This window comes from Pollachius pollachius, assembly GCF_949987615.1.
Source record: "Pollachius pollachius genome assembly, chromosome: 11".
Classification (NCBI taxonomy): Eukaryota; Metazoa; Chordata; class Actinopteri; order Gadiformes; family Gadidae; genus Pollachius; species Pollachius pollachius.
The window spans coordinates 18,373,586-18,388,585 of NC_136944.1; the positions used below are offsets into that span (position 1 = coordinate 18,373,586).

The following is a 15,000-nucleotide window of genomic DNA, read 5'->3' on the forward strand; positions in this document are numbered from 1 at the left end:
ATATTAATTTGTCTTGTGTTAAGTATGTAATGTGTTTTTGTGCAGGAGGGATTATGGTGACAGGTTGTTTGTGTGTTCGGTGTGTGTGTGTGTGTGTTTTTGTTTATCTAGGTAGGTGTTTTTGTTTGTGTGTGTGTATGTCTGTGTGTGTGATTATCTCGATAGGTATGTGTGTATGTGTGTGTTTGTGTGTGTGTGTAAAACAGTGAGTGACAATCTTTTTCCTTCTGTTCCCCCGCTAATGACATCCTTAGCACAGCCGTCGCCATGGAAACCAGGTTGCCACGGAAACGCTGCCTGTCTCCATGAATTAGAAGTAATTTTCTCTCTCTCTGTCCTGTTCTCTCTCTCTCTCTCTCTCCCTCTCTCTCTCTCTCTCTTTCTCTCTCTCTTTCACTCTCTCTGTCTCTCTCTCTCTCTCTCTCTCTCTCTCTCTCTCTCTCTCTCTCTCTCTCTCTCTCTCTCTGTTTCCTCCCTCTCTCCCTCACACTCACAGACACTTATCTTCTTCTCTACCCATCCTTGTCTCTAGATCTGTCTCTTCTCCTCCGTTCTCTATCTCTCTCTCTATCTGACTGTCCCGCTCTGTCCCTCAATCTCTCTCTCGCTCGCTCGCTCTCTCTCTGAAAATGACCGTCCACATGTGACTTAGTGGAGAATAGAGGGATGCCGATGAAGATGTATTTATGTGAATTGTTGAGCTCGTGAAGATGAGGAGGGCTGTTCTTTCTCCTCTTGGAACAATTTAAGAAAGCAAAGATGTGATTATTACCTTGCTTTTTGTATTCCTTCCAAGTACAATGCATCGCTACTACTATCAATCTTGAGCCATCCAATCAGAACTGCTTATGTTTTGTCCCGCCCTCAACTCCTTTTTGGCTATTTCGTCATGTAGCAGACACTTTTATCCATGGTGACTCACAGTGAATTCCGATACATGTCATTTAGGAGCAGGTAGGGGTTAGACAGTACAGAGACAGTTCATTAAGGAGTAGGTAGGGGTTAGACAGTACAGAGACAGGTCATTTGGAGCAGGTAGGGGTTATACATTACAGAGACACGTCTTTAAGGAGCAGGAAGGGGTTAGACAGTACAGAGACAGGACATTTGGAGCAGGTAGGGGTTAGACAGTACAGAGACAGCTCATTAAGGAGCAGTAGGGGGTTGGACAGTACAGAGAAGGGTCATAAAGGAGCAGGTAGGAGTTAGGGGGGCATTTCGCTGTAGAATGTCTACAGGAAGACTCTTGACATGGGGGATTTAACCCAGGACCTCTCAGCTTGGAGATGCACGACAGGATGGTCCAGGCGACTAGACCACCCTGTCCCTGTTTCACTCCAGGCTGCGACGTGAGGTCTGAGCTAATGTGCTGAACAGCCCTGTTTCCGTCTCGCTAACCTGGTTAAATAAAGGATGTTCAAAATGAGGAGAGAGGAGAGGGAGAGGGGGAGAAGGACGCAAAGAAAGTAGAGCAAAGGGAATAACATTCACTTTAATGGAGAGAGAGTGGCAGAGAGAGGGGAGATAGAGGGAGAGGGGGAGCAGGAGAGAGAGAGAGAGAGAGAGAGAGAGAGAGAGAGAGAGATACTGGGGGGGAGGAGAAAGGGAGAGATTGATTGTGGTCTTCTAAGTGCTCCTGGCATTATTGGACCCTCACCCAAACGACCCCCCCCCCCCCCCCCACCTACCTCCCTCCAGCCAATTTGAATTAACATTGTAGGCAGAGTTATTGAGAGTGGGGAAGAGAGAGGGAGGGAGGGGTGGAAGGACAGCGCAAGAGAACGAATAACAGGGTTCATAAGTAGGGCAGGGAGATTGCAGGAGAGACAGAGCGAGAGACTGAGAGAGTGATCAAGGATATCACACCTATATATAAACTGGTTTATGATACAAGCATATTAACTAGGTTTATTAGACTAGTATCATGAAACAGTTAATACTGGATTATGAAACTAGTATATTAGGTGGTTTATGAAATCAGTACATTACATTATTTAGGGGATCAGTAAATTAAGTGGTTTATAAGACTTGTAACATAGACCTTTTCCTTTCAAGTCTGGTTGTTTGTCAGGGTTTGGGTAACAGATTACAAATTGTTCTGTTGGAGAATGTGAGCGCACCCAACAGTAGCAACTAGTTCGACATAGGGAGGTTGTTCCTCTGAGCTTTTATTTAACTACCAGGTCATGAGGTCACTCCTGTCCCCTTAATTGGTACAGCCTGTTTCCATACCGGTCATACTTTACAGTACACATGAACTAGAATGGTTTTGATTGGACCAGAACTGTTCTTATTGGAACAGAGCTACAACAGTTGTTATGGGAACAAGTCCGGTTCCTATTAGATCTTGTAAATGAAAGCCAGGATCACAACATGATGTGGTTGTTCTTGAATCCTCTGGGACCGTGGTCATGATGTGTAGACTTTAGTTCAGTTTGATTCACTGAACACTTATTCCAACATTAAATGGAATAAATGATACCCATTACACAACCTAACCCTGAACCCTCTAAAGGACATGGAAGAACCTTCACAAAAAAGCAGCGTTAGGCTAGTAATAGGAGCCCAATGGAACGTCTCATAAAGCAGCATTATGGTCCTTATCAAAGCTACTTTAGTTTTAATAAGGACCAAAGTCAAAGTGTCCGACTTTAATCGAACACTTTGACAAAATCCTCCAACGTGCTTTAGAAAGGGCAAGCTGTAATAATCCTGGATTATTATGATAATGATGATCATTGTTATGATAATGATGATCAGTATTATGATAATGAAATGCTTTTCAACATAACGACCACTCCAGCCAATAATAGTCATTCAATCAGAAGCTATTAGGGGGGGGAGAATAGGGGGAAGAGGATGAGAGAGAGAGAGAGAGAGAGAGAGAGAGAGAGAGAGAGAGAGAGAGAGAGAGCGAGAGAGAGGGAGAGGGGTTGTGATCTGGTCATCAGCTAAAGAGTTGATTAGGGGAGAGAGAAGTGGAGAGATTAGGGATGGGGAGAAAGTGGAGAGGGGAGAAAGTGGAGGATAATAGAGGTGTGTGTCTGTGTGTGTGGTGTGTGTGTGTGTGTGTGTGAGAGAGTGAGTTGTGGGGTTATGCGTGTGACTTCTCACTGTTTGAAACATCAGCCAATGAATGAGAGCGTAGAAATGTGCAGATTGCCTCTCAACGCATTCCGTTACCCCCCCCCCCCCCCCAACACCGCTCCCAAAACAAACTGAAAGTGTGCGCGGTGTTTTTGAATTGAAGAAGAAGGGGATTATTGCATGTGACCTGACCTGTGCCTGCTCTAAAATAAAAATCTTTATTAAAAAACAACAGCGTTATAAAACAGGGTTTAAATGCAGAGGGCAGCGTTGGGTTGGGGGAGGAGGGGAGAGACAGAGCTGTGCTTTTGAACACCTGACAGAGAGAGACAAAAACACACGCGTATGCAAATGTGTGTCCATGTGAAAGTGTGAGTGTTTGTTTTTAGGTAGTCTTAAGATCCGCTCAGACGCTGTCTGATCACATCACAATGAAAATCTCGGGTTGCCCTTGGTGGCCGAGCATGACTCCCAATTGGTTTATTATGTTTCCTCCCTCCCTCCCTCCCTCTCTCTTTCATTCTCTCTCTCTCCCTTGCTGTCTCTCCCTGGGACAGTATATTCTTACTCTCTCTCTTTCTTTCTTTCTCTCTCTGGGACAGTGTAACTTCTCTCTCTCTCTCTTTCTCTCTCTCGCTGTCTCTCTCTGGGACAGTGTAATCTCTCTCTCCCTCTCTCTCTGGGACACTGTAGTCTCCCACTCTCTCTCTCTCTCCCTCCCTCCCTCTCTCTCTCTCGCTCTTTCTCTCCCTCTCTCTCTCTCTTTCTCTCTCTCTCTCTGGGACAGTGGACAGTTTAGCCTCTCTCTCTCAGGTAGAGAGTAGTAATATTATAATGGAATCATGTTGGAGATAAATGAACCAAAGCTCTTTAATGAAGACCTGTACCCCTTCTCTCTTCCTGTTTTCTGATCAGCGTGGTAACGAGGTCATCGTTAATTAGGCGATGTTCTGACAAAGGCGCTAATGAAGCTGGCGCATGTCTGATTAAAGACTCGTCAACGTGCACCAGGAGGGATCTGACGATGAGGGAGAAGAGAGGGAATGCTCATAGCGACTGAAAACGTTTGACATAAAAATAGCATTTTTACATTTAGCTGGCGAAGTGTGGACAGAAGGCCTCAAATATGAGACAGATTGAGAGAAAGAGAGAAAGAGACAGAGAGGGAGGGAGAGTGACAGAGAGGAGAGAGAGAGAGAGAGAGAGAGAGAGATACAGACAGAGAGAATGTATGTGGATGCATAAACATTATCATACTCTTCTCACATATAATTCAGTTTGGTTCAATTTAGTTTACAAATGAAAGTTTTTGCCATGTGTTTGTGCGTGTGTTGGAGAAATTTGTCTTATTTTGTATATCTTCATAAATTAATTAACAGGATCATGAGTCTGAGGCATACAAATGCACACACACACACACGCATGCACACACACACGCATGCACGGACACACACGCACACGCACACAGACACACACTGTTAACCGACTTCTGTCTCTCGTTCTTGCTCTTGTCCCAGCTCTACTCTCTCTCAGGTATTTACTACTCTGTTGTGCTGTGGTTATGTTTGGCATGCATACAGTAGCAAACTGTGAGGGTAGCAGTCAGCTAGCTAGCCACTCAGAAGATGAAGATATAGCTGTCTGAGACATAGGGTCAGGGGCGTAGGAATGAGTTTAACATTGGGGGGGACACATATCGGAAACCTGACAGATCCGGTATAATTTTTAGGTGGGACAAATGCGCCTGTCTCTGATATTGGAAGGGACACGTCCCCTCCGTCCCCCCCGGTTCCTACGCCCTTGCATAGGGTAGTGAGTTGGTGGAGGGCAGTGATGGCAGAGGACACTTTTTCTAAACTGGGCTGTTATTAAGATTATTGCCCGATATTGCAGCCGGACGGAAGGAGAGTAAAAGAGTGACAAGATGTGTGTTACGTTGATGGCTGAGTCAATGACAGCTCACAGGTCGGGGTTATTGTAATTGTTATAGGAGATCTATGTTTTGGAGATCTAACATGATTTCTATATGTGACAGTGAGCATAGTGAAGTAGCAGGTGGATCTTTGTAGGAGGTTGGAATCTATCATGCCTCTGTACAGGAGCAACTGACTAACTAGCTCACAATCTAGCTAACTGCCAAGCTAACTAACTAGGTAACCACCCATCTAGGTAACTAGCTAGCTAAGTAGCTGGCTGGCTAGCACCACGGGAAGTTTCTGCCTAGCTCCCGACGGTTGTTTGTGTGAATGAAGAGAAGCCTACGTTCACTGGACTTCACAGCAGGGGGATCCCTGATGGAGAGGAGAGAGGGAGGAGAGCTGAAGACGAGAGGAGAGGAGAAGGAGCAGAGGAGAGTGAGATGGGAGGAGAGGAGAAGGAGGGAGGAGAGCTGAAGACGAGAGGAGAGGAGAAGGAGCAGAGGAGAGTGAGATGGGAGGAGAGGAGAAGGAGGGAGGAGAGGAGAAGGAGCAGAGGAGAATGAGATGGGAGGAGAGGAGAAGGAGGGAGGAGAGGAGAGGGAGATGGGAGGAGAGGGAGCAGAGGATAGTGTGATGGGAGGAGGGAGGGAGGGGAGGAGAGGGAGGGGAGGAGAGTAGGCACCAATTTTACCGACCGATTTTAGAGTGCAGGGGTCTGGGTGAGAGGGCTGGGGAGGGTGAGTAACAGAGTCTGGAGATTCAATTATAACTACGCTGGCAGTAATTACACTGGAATGAATGGGCAAGCAGAGCGAGAGAGGAGACATACAGAGATGAATGGGGAGAGAGAGAGGAGAAGAGAGAGAGGGGGGAGGGAAAAGTTGGAAAGACGAATTAAGAGCAAGAGTGAGAGGAAGTGAGATGCATGGAGAGTGAGAAAGGAAGTGATGAATATACCTCCATATATCAAATGTTTGAACAAAACCGGATAAGGGTATTGTATGTGTTTGCGTGTGTGTGCTTGATGATTTATTTACTCTCACATCAAGTTTTGGAGTAGTGTAACAAGAGTCGCCACATGCTGGAAACGCTTACTGCTAACCGCAACACGCGACTAATGCTACACACTTACACTGCTGCACTTAGCGGCGACCAACATGACTTCAACATTAGAGCTCGCATCATTCATTCAGTTAGAGCTAACTGAACCCTGGGCGGGAAGCCACACAATCTTCATCATCATCATCATCATCATCATCATTGTCATAATCATCACAATCCTGAATGCATTTTCAGCAGTTCAGAATTTCTCATGCAATATTTGCACAGATTCTCTTCTATACACTTGATCAAAGAGGTGCTAGGTGCTGCTGTATGCTAGCCACTTTCTACATGTTAACTGCCTGTTGCATATTAGCCCCGCGCTACTTCTTATGTAGAGTATGTATGTGCATAATGTATGTGCTTAGCTATGTGCTAGAGAGAGAGAGAGAGAGAGAGAGAGAGAGAGAGAGAGAGAGAGAGAGAGAATGAGAGAGAGAGAGAGAGAGAGAGAGAGAGAGAGAGAGAGAGAGAGATAATGACAGCTGGGGCAGTTAATGAGCACATACACACATTGACAGAAATGTTTGACACATGCACAGTGTGTTTCACACACACACACACACACACACACACACACACACACACACAGTATGCACCCCCCTCCCACACACACAAACACACACACATAGTGACAGCTCTGTTAGTCTTGAGTGTCTAGAGCAGTAATCACACTTTCTCCCCCTCATCTCCTCTGAGCTCTGCAACCAATCAGAGCCCATCTGGCAGGAAGCTGGAAAGGGAGGGGATAGCACCTGTTCTGGAGGGTCGCTGGTTCGATCCCTTTATCCCCTTTTGTGTTGGAAGTGCCCTTGAGCAAGAGTGTTGGTGTATGGATGAATGTTTGTGTGTGTATGTGTGTGAGTCTGTGTATGTGTGTGTGTTTGTGTGTGTGTGTGTGAGTCGGTGTGTGTGGTTGTGTGTGTGTATGTGTGTGGGGGTTGGCTTAGCTCAGGAGGTAGAGCAGTTGTCTTGTAACCGAAAGGTTTCTTGTTCGATCCCCAGCTCCTCCTAGCTGAGTGTTGATGTGTCCCTGAGCAAAAAACTTAACCCTAACTGCTCCTGACGAACTGGCTGTCGCCTTGCATGGTTGTCTCTGCTATCGGTGTGTCAATGTGTGTATTAACCGATGTGTAGGTATGCATAGTGGAATAGCAGGGCTTAATGAATTGCGAGTTTCTCTTTTTGCAGGCAGGTAGAAGCCTTAAGAACGATTTTGGTGACACACAGTGTAGCTAGCTCTGTTGTCTTCTGTTGTGTCTGTAGCAGGACATCAAGCTTTGTTATGTCTGTCTTTAGCAGGACAGCGAAGATATGTTTTATCTCCATTATTCATGTCCTCTGAGCACTGCCCTGACGCTAATTAAAGATGGCTCGTTGAGCGACCTCCTCCTGACGCTCTACTCTGTTTTAATTTAACCTAATCCTGCAGGACTCCACACTCTAACTCATGAGCAGAACTGTCTCTCCTTTGCATCCTGTACACCACCCCTCTGGACACTAAGTGATGGCTCACAATTACTGACATAGCAAGTGAAGTGAACCTATCAGGATCCAGCATGTAAACATACATGATCATCTGGTTCACCTGAAACAAGCAAACATTTTGCAGCCTAATTTTAACCTTAATTTTACCTTTTATACGTTGGGTAAAAACACATTGAAGTTGATTTGCACTTTTTTTGTTGGTTTGAAATATCTTGAAAAGTCTTGGGCCTTCCGTTTTCTAGGTGTGGAACAAAAGTAATTTTAAACAATGGGATGGTGCAAGTGGTGTGTTTATTGTCTGCAGTTTGTTTGGCAGTATTTGTTACTGTTGAACAGGGTCTGGGAGCATGGCTACTAGCATGGCTGTTATATGAGTGGAGGGAGATAAAAGTTCAGTGCCCCCCAGTGTGTATGAGCATACGAAGCTAGCCATAACGGCAGCTAATGAAAGTCGTGACTGCTATCTTTACAACTCCTCCTGTTACCTCCTCTCTCTCATCGCTCCCTCTCTCCTCTGAGGAAAAGAGAAGATGAAGAGACAAGCACACTCATACAAGGGTCAAAATAATTACAAGGGATGTGATAATGTCCTTTATAATGTCTTCAAATATGATTTATACTCTGAGAGTGGGGCTTGAACAAGGTTGTTGCATTAACAACTAATCACTGCCAGCACTTCTTTGCCATTAAGCTAACTAATTAAGCTGACAAAGATAGTCTGCTCACGGTGTGTTGGCTGTTAACTCTGTAAGTGCACACTATTCCCTGCTACCTGGGTGTTAGCTACTAAGGGTAAGCGGCAATGCTAACATGTGTGTGTGTGTGTTGTGTGCGTGTGTATGTGTTTGTCTGTGCTTGCAGGACGACAACTCCATGTTCTTTCAGTTCGGTCCGTCCATCGAGCAGCAGGCGTCTGTCATGCTCAACATCATGGAGGAGTACGACTGGTACATCTTCTCCATTGTCACCACCTACTACCCGGGCTACCAGGACTTTGTTACCAAGGTAACCAGACCTGGAGGAGAGGAGGCCTAGGGCACTTCAGTTGAGACAGTTACCATGGTGATTTAGATCTGGATTGGTTGGAAATGGACACGTTTCATATTAGGTCAGAGAAGGTTCTGTTTAGTTCTTAGGTTAGAGATGGTTAAGTTCAGGTTCTAGGTTAGGGATGGTTAAGTTCAGGTTCTAGGTTAGGGATGGTTAAGGTTAGGCTCTAGGCTACAGATGGTTACGTACATGCGTTCTTTAAGGGATGGTTGCATTTAGGTATTAGGTCACAGATGGTTACGTTTAGGTATTAGGTCAGAGATGGTTACGTTTAGGTATTAGGTCAGAGATGGCTACGTTTAGGTATTAGGTCACAGATGGTTACGTTAAGGTATTAGGTCACAGATGGTTACGTTTAGGTATTAGGTCAGAGATGGTTACGTTTAGGGATCAGGTAAGAGATTGTTAAGTTTAAGGAGCTGTTTATTATACTATTCGGCTGAACTGTAATGAGCTGAGGACGAGTTGATATTCACATTACATTGAGTCATTTAAACACTTGGATCCAAAGGAAAGTTAGGCAGAGAATCAAAGCAGACAATCAATATTATATATATATCAAAGGTAGGTTTGGCAATTCATTTTAGAAGCATATTTGTTGAAATTCTCTTTACATCCCAACAGCAATCAATACATCAACAAAGACTTGGACAGAATTAAATGAATGGAAGGCCTACCTGTCTGAATGACGGGAGTCATCCACTAGGCTAAACAGCCCTATTGCTAAAGCTTTAGCGAGCTCTTTAAGGGAATGGCTTTGGTGGGAGGCCTGAAGAGAGGAGTGGGATATTGTTGGTTGGATACTATCAAAATCTAGGCTCTCTAACTCAGGCTGGTTTCTCCAAATTGCCTACCCTAGCTTTAATATATTATATAAATACATACACATATATATATATATATATATATATATATATATATATATATATATATATATATTGGAGCAGCTACAAAAATACTAAGTGCTGAATGACCTGGTTTAAAAAAAACAACAACTAGACATTGAGATTAGCTCTGGTAATCGAATGCAAGGTTAGTAGCTTTAGAATATCTTGTGCTTTATGAGCAGTAGCCAAGTGCAATAAGAGGTGCGTGAGTTGTTAATAGAATGCAGTGATAATGGACCGGCGAGACGCCAGTGAACCAAGCAGAAACGATTTCATCAGGTGACATTTGGAGGTAAGATGGTTGCACAGACGAGGTGGAGGAGGAGTGGGGTCTTGTCTTACAGCGAGAGGAGCCCCCTGTGTTGTAGGAGGGCAGAGTGATAATGTCAAACACTCCTGATGTACAGAGTAATAACCACAAACCTTATCTTGTACATATCCTTATGTTCCACCTGCGAACCACCCCTCACCACCTCCCTCCTCCCCTACTACTTTACCTCATACCCCCCCACCTCCCTCCCTCCAACCCTCACATCTCCTCCTCTCCACTACCTCCACCCCCTTCTCCTTCCCTCTCCCTCTTCATCTCCCTGCCTACTCCCCCCTCCACCTCCTCCCTCCACCCCTCCTCCTCTCCCCTACCTCCAACCCCTCCCCCTCCTCCTCCCTTCCCTCCCCCTCTTCACCTCCCTGCCTCTACTCCCCCCTCCACCTCCTCCCTCCACCCTTCTCCTCTCATCTCCTCCTCCTCTCCCCTACCTTCAACCCCTTCCCCTCCTCCTCCCTTCCCTACCCCTCCACCTCCTCCTCCACCACCCACCTCCTCCTCCATTCCTCCTCCCCCCACCACCAGATCCGCAGCACCATAGAGAACAGCTTCGTGGGCTGGGAGCTGGAGGAGGTGCTGCTGCTGGACATGTCGGTGGACGACGGCGACTCCAAGATCCAGAACCAGCTGAAGAAGCTGCAGAGCCCCGTGATCCTGCTCTACTGCACCAAGGAGGAGGCCAACACCATCTTCGAGGTGGCCCACTCGGTGGGCATCACCGGCTACGGCTACACCTGGATCGTGCCCTCGTTGGTGGCCGGAGACGCTGAGGTGGTGCCTGCAGAGTTCCCCACCGGTATGAGCCTCTGGGCAGAGGAAGGGGGGATTAATGTAATACTTCTATTATCTAAAGGTGTTTGCCTAACTTCATTATAATATGAATGACTTTAATCCTGAATTCTACTAAATTATCTTCTTCCTTCCGGCTAGTAAATATTAAAATACGTTCTGCAGTACTTTGAGAAAATAAACCCTTGAACCTGTTGATGGTATAACATTATCGTTTAGCCTCCGGGGATTTTTTTCGTGTTAGTATTCCGTTTTTTAAATGCCTACAGTAGCGTTGTGTTCATGTTGAACCTTCCCAGCATGACTCAGACTGCTTTAATGTCGTCGTCTAGCCGCCGAGCTACGCAGCGCTGTTAGCTGACAGCGGCTACTGCGCTAGCAGTCAGGCTAACCTTTCAGAGGTCACGTCTTGACCCAACCTGACAGCCGGCGAGTGCGGGGGAGCAGAGCCTTTCCGCGCTAGCTCGCCGCTATGCTGCACAGGCTAGCCGCTACACCTGTCAGAGATGAATCACCGGGGGGGAGGGGGGCGGGACGACGACGACATTTTTTTAAAGGCCGCGTGCCAGTGGGAAGTGACTTACTCACCTTTGATGCTGTTAGCATGTCATGCTCAATGGAGCTTGACCCCGCTGCATCTAGCCTCTCTTGAAACAGCTAGCACCGGCTGGCTGCTTCCAGTTAGCCAGTGGCAGGAAATAATTATTATATATCAGCTAGCATCAAAGGCTAGAGGATCGCAGCATTCACGTAGCACCTAGCAGGTATAAGGTAGCCGGTCGCAGGTAACATTTAACGGATAGCAAGGAGCAGCTAATAAAATTAGCGGTTACCATACATGAGCTAAAATAATGAGCATACGGCAGTTAGCTCCGTCAGACATCAGTTAGCAGCTAGAAATGATCAGACATCAGTACGTATCATCTTGACAGCAGCCGGATGTCTGCCAGACCTCGTTGGAGACGACACCTCCTCTTGTCCCCTGGGGGTTCCGGGAAGTAGATGCCAGGTAGAACAGTTGTAGGCGTCGCTAGCAGACGTGTTACTATTAATCCTTGCATCTCGTAAGCCGCTACACAGTGTTCACTTTGTACGAGTGAGGAGTGGGCTGAGCGGATTCTGTGTGAAGTGTGTGAAGTGTGTGTGTGTGTGCGTGTGTGTGCGTGTGTGGTTATGTAAGTGTGTTTGTGCCTGTGTGGGTGTGATTGTGTAGTTGTGTTAGTGCGTGTGTGTGTTAGTGTGTGTGTGTGTGTGTGTGACCGTGTGATTATATTACTGTGTGTCTGTGTGTAGTTATGTTAGTGTGCATGTGTGTGAGTGCTTGTCGGTGTGGACATGTGTGTGTGTGTGTGTGCGAGCGCATGCACGTGACTATATCTTTTTATACAAAGCCTTAGTCTATGATGGGATGTGTGTAACCATGGAGATGAGTGTGACCTTGTGAGGCATCGGCCGGATGGTTAGAGGTTAATACAATTTATTGGAACGCTCCGTGGTGGGATTATGGTCACAGTCACCTGGTGGGACCCCCCCTTCCAGAACACTGTATATATGCATGTCCATATACATATACACACTCTATGTTTCATGAGTGTTTATTGCAAGAAACATTTACAATTCACATTGAGCTCACAGTCAATGTGGATTGTCTCACATTGACTGGCATGCGTATTGTTATTTCCAATTGTTAAACAGTGTTCAGACTCTACATTTTCATACGTATTATTATTTCAGATTGTTAAACAGTGTTCGGACTCTACTCTTTCATACGTAGTATTAGCTCACTTGTCCAGCACCTAACTGCAGCAGCTGTAACTGTTCATCTCCTATTATCTCCTCATGTGCCTCTGACATTTAAGCCTTCTGATTTCTATTAACTTGTGCCCAGTTAGTTAGTTAGTCTGGGAGTAATGCTTTTCATTAGGATTCAGGTGGTTAGTTTTCACACCCTCCTGTTAACATTCAGGAGACAAGTAGGTCACTCACTCTCCCTCTTCTCTCTCTCTCTCTCCATCTATCACTCTTTCTCTCTCTGTCTCTCTCTCCCAATCTCTTTCCCTCTCCTTCCCTCTCTCTCTCTCTCCGTATTTATAAGTGTGGACATTTGGACTGGGAAACCATATGAAGTAGAGATGGAGAGGGAGAGACGGAGCGGGAGGGGGAGGGAGAGAGAGAGACAGAGAGAGAGAGAGAGAGAGAGAGAGAGAGAGAGAGAGAGAGAGAGAGAGAGAGAGAGAGAGAGAGAGAGAGAGAGAGAGAGAGAGAGAGAGAGAGAGAGAGAGAGAGAGAGAGCAGCAGACAGCTGTTAAGCTTGGGCTACATTAAAACCAGTTAAGTGGTCATGATGTTGCTGTATAACTTAGGTTACATAATTTACATAATTGACTTTATTACCTACATAATGCTCATGTTCGTACTATTTGCTATTTTGTCATTTATCATACCTCCGCTTTCACCCAGACAGAGGTACATTGAATTATGATTATTATGATTATTATGCGTGTGTTTGTGTGGTTATGTCAGTATTTGTCTGGTGTGTAAGTATGTCTGTGAGTTTGTTTGTGTGTGTGTTGGCTGTTATGGTAGTGTGTGTGAGTATTTCTTTGGTTTTGCTAGTGTGTGTGTGTGTGTGTGCGTGTGTGTGTGTGTGGGGGGGTGTGTGTGTATGTGTATGTGTATTTGTATGTGTGTGTGTCTGATGTGTCGGATGTCCGGAGAGAGAAGGCTTCCATCGCGCCGCTGCGCATTTACTTTGACACGTCAGCACTGTGACATGGGTGACATGACCACACACACACACGCACACACACACACACACACACACACACACACACACACACACACACACACACACACACACACACACACACAATAGAAAGAGGGAGTGGTAAAGGGTGCCAACTGTGTCACATGTTCATCTTGGGGGGGGGGGGGGGCTGTCAGGGTTCCAGAGAGAGAAAGAGAGCGAGAGAGAGGGAGAGAGAGAGAGAGAGAGAGAGAGAGAGAGAGAGAGAGAGAGAGATGGCATGCCTGGAACTCACCATGCCTGGAACTTCCGCTTATTCTCACCATCGCACAGTGACAGTGACTGATTATACAAACATATATTTAATTCTCTCTCTCTCTCTCTCTCCCCCTTTGTCTTTCTCCATCTACCTCTTTATCCCTCTCTCTCTCTCCCTCTCTCCCTCACTCTGTGTGTCTCTCTCTCTCCTCCTCTTTGTCTCTCTCTCGTAGGCCTGATCTCCGTTTCCTACGACGAGTGGGACTACAACCTGGAGGCGCGTGTCCGTGACGGCGTCGCTGTCATCGCCATGGCAACCTCCGCCATGATGATGGACCGGGGGCCACACACGCTCATCAAATCAGAGTGTCACGGGACCCCTGACAAGAAGGGCCCCATCTCAGGCAACCCCAACGAAGTGCTCCGGTCAGTCTCATGAAAGTCAATAACATCCCAGAATAAACACCAGTTGAAAAACTCCCGCTTATTCTGGTTGCCCAGCAACCGTATGCAACTAGCCTCCCACGCAAGCTGCAGTTTGAGAAACTGGCAGTATCAAGAATATACTCTGTGCCCCCCCTCTCCTCTCTCTTTATCCTCCTCTCCTCCTCCTCCCTGTCCACCCCTCTCCTGCTCCCCTCCACTCTCTCCTCCTCTCTCCTCCTCTGCTCCTCTTCTCTCTTTCCCCTTTCTCCTTTCCTCTCTTCTTCCGTTTCCTCTCTCATTGCCTCCTCTCTTCCTCTATTGTCTCTCCACTCATCCTCTCCTCTCACCTCCTGGTTCCTCTCCTCTCCTATCCTCTCCTCTCCTCACTGGCCTCTCATTTCCTCTACCCCCTCTCAGGCCTCTCCTATCATCACCTCTCCTCTTCTCTCTTCTTTTCTTCTCTCCTCTCCTCTCTTCCCCTCCTCTCTCCTCCTCTCCTCTCCTTTCTCCTCCTCTCCTCTTCTCTCCTCTCTTCTCCCTCCTCTTTCCTCTCCACTCCTCTGCCCTCTCCTCTCCTCTCGGTTTTTTCCAACATCGCTTTGTGATAATCTATTTATCTGTGTTGATGGGATCAAATGCAACGTGAGTGTGTTGGTTGATCTGGTTTCTGAAAAACGTCTGTCTTCCAGGCTTCAGTCAGGGTCTAACCTTTAGCCCTCACGTCATATACAAGATGTTTAATGAGCTCTGTCCGAGTGAACAACCCACACATGTTGGCTAGCACATGTGTGTTTGTCTGTCTGAGTGTGCACGGGTCTGTAAGCGCCTGCCTGTATGTGTGTGTGTCTGCGTGTGCAAATAGCTAACTGTGCCTGTTTGTTTGTGTTTGTATGTGTGTGTTTATTTGTTGGTAGGTGTGGT

General features: G+C 46.4%; 1 protein-coding gene across 1 annotated transcript in view; it reads left to right on the forward strand.

The window, feature by feature from the left end:
* The window catches only part of grin2ba (glutamate receptor, ionotropic, N-methyl D-aspartate 2B-a), a gene marked incomplete at its 3' end in the record, with an annotated part of 45,142 nt that overhangs the window by 6,020 nt on the left and 24,122 nt on the right, over positions 1-15,000 (forward strand). Inside the window, exons 2-4 of the mRNA XM_079745626.1 lie at positions 8,457-8,600; positions 10,386-10,656; positions 13,887-14,079. Coding sequence (XP_079601752.1) covers positions 8,457-8,600; positions 10,386-10,656; positions 13,887-14,079 — 608 coding nt within the window. The remainder of the gene's footprint in view (positions 1-8,456; positions 8,601-10,385; positions 10,657-13,886; positions 14,080-15,000) is intronic.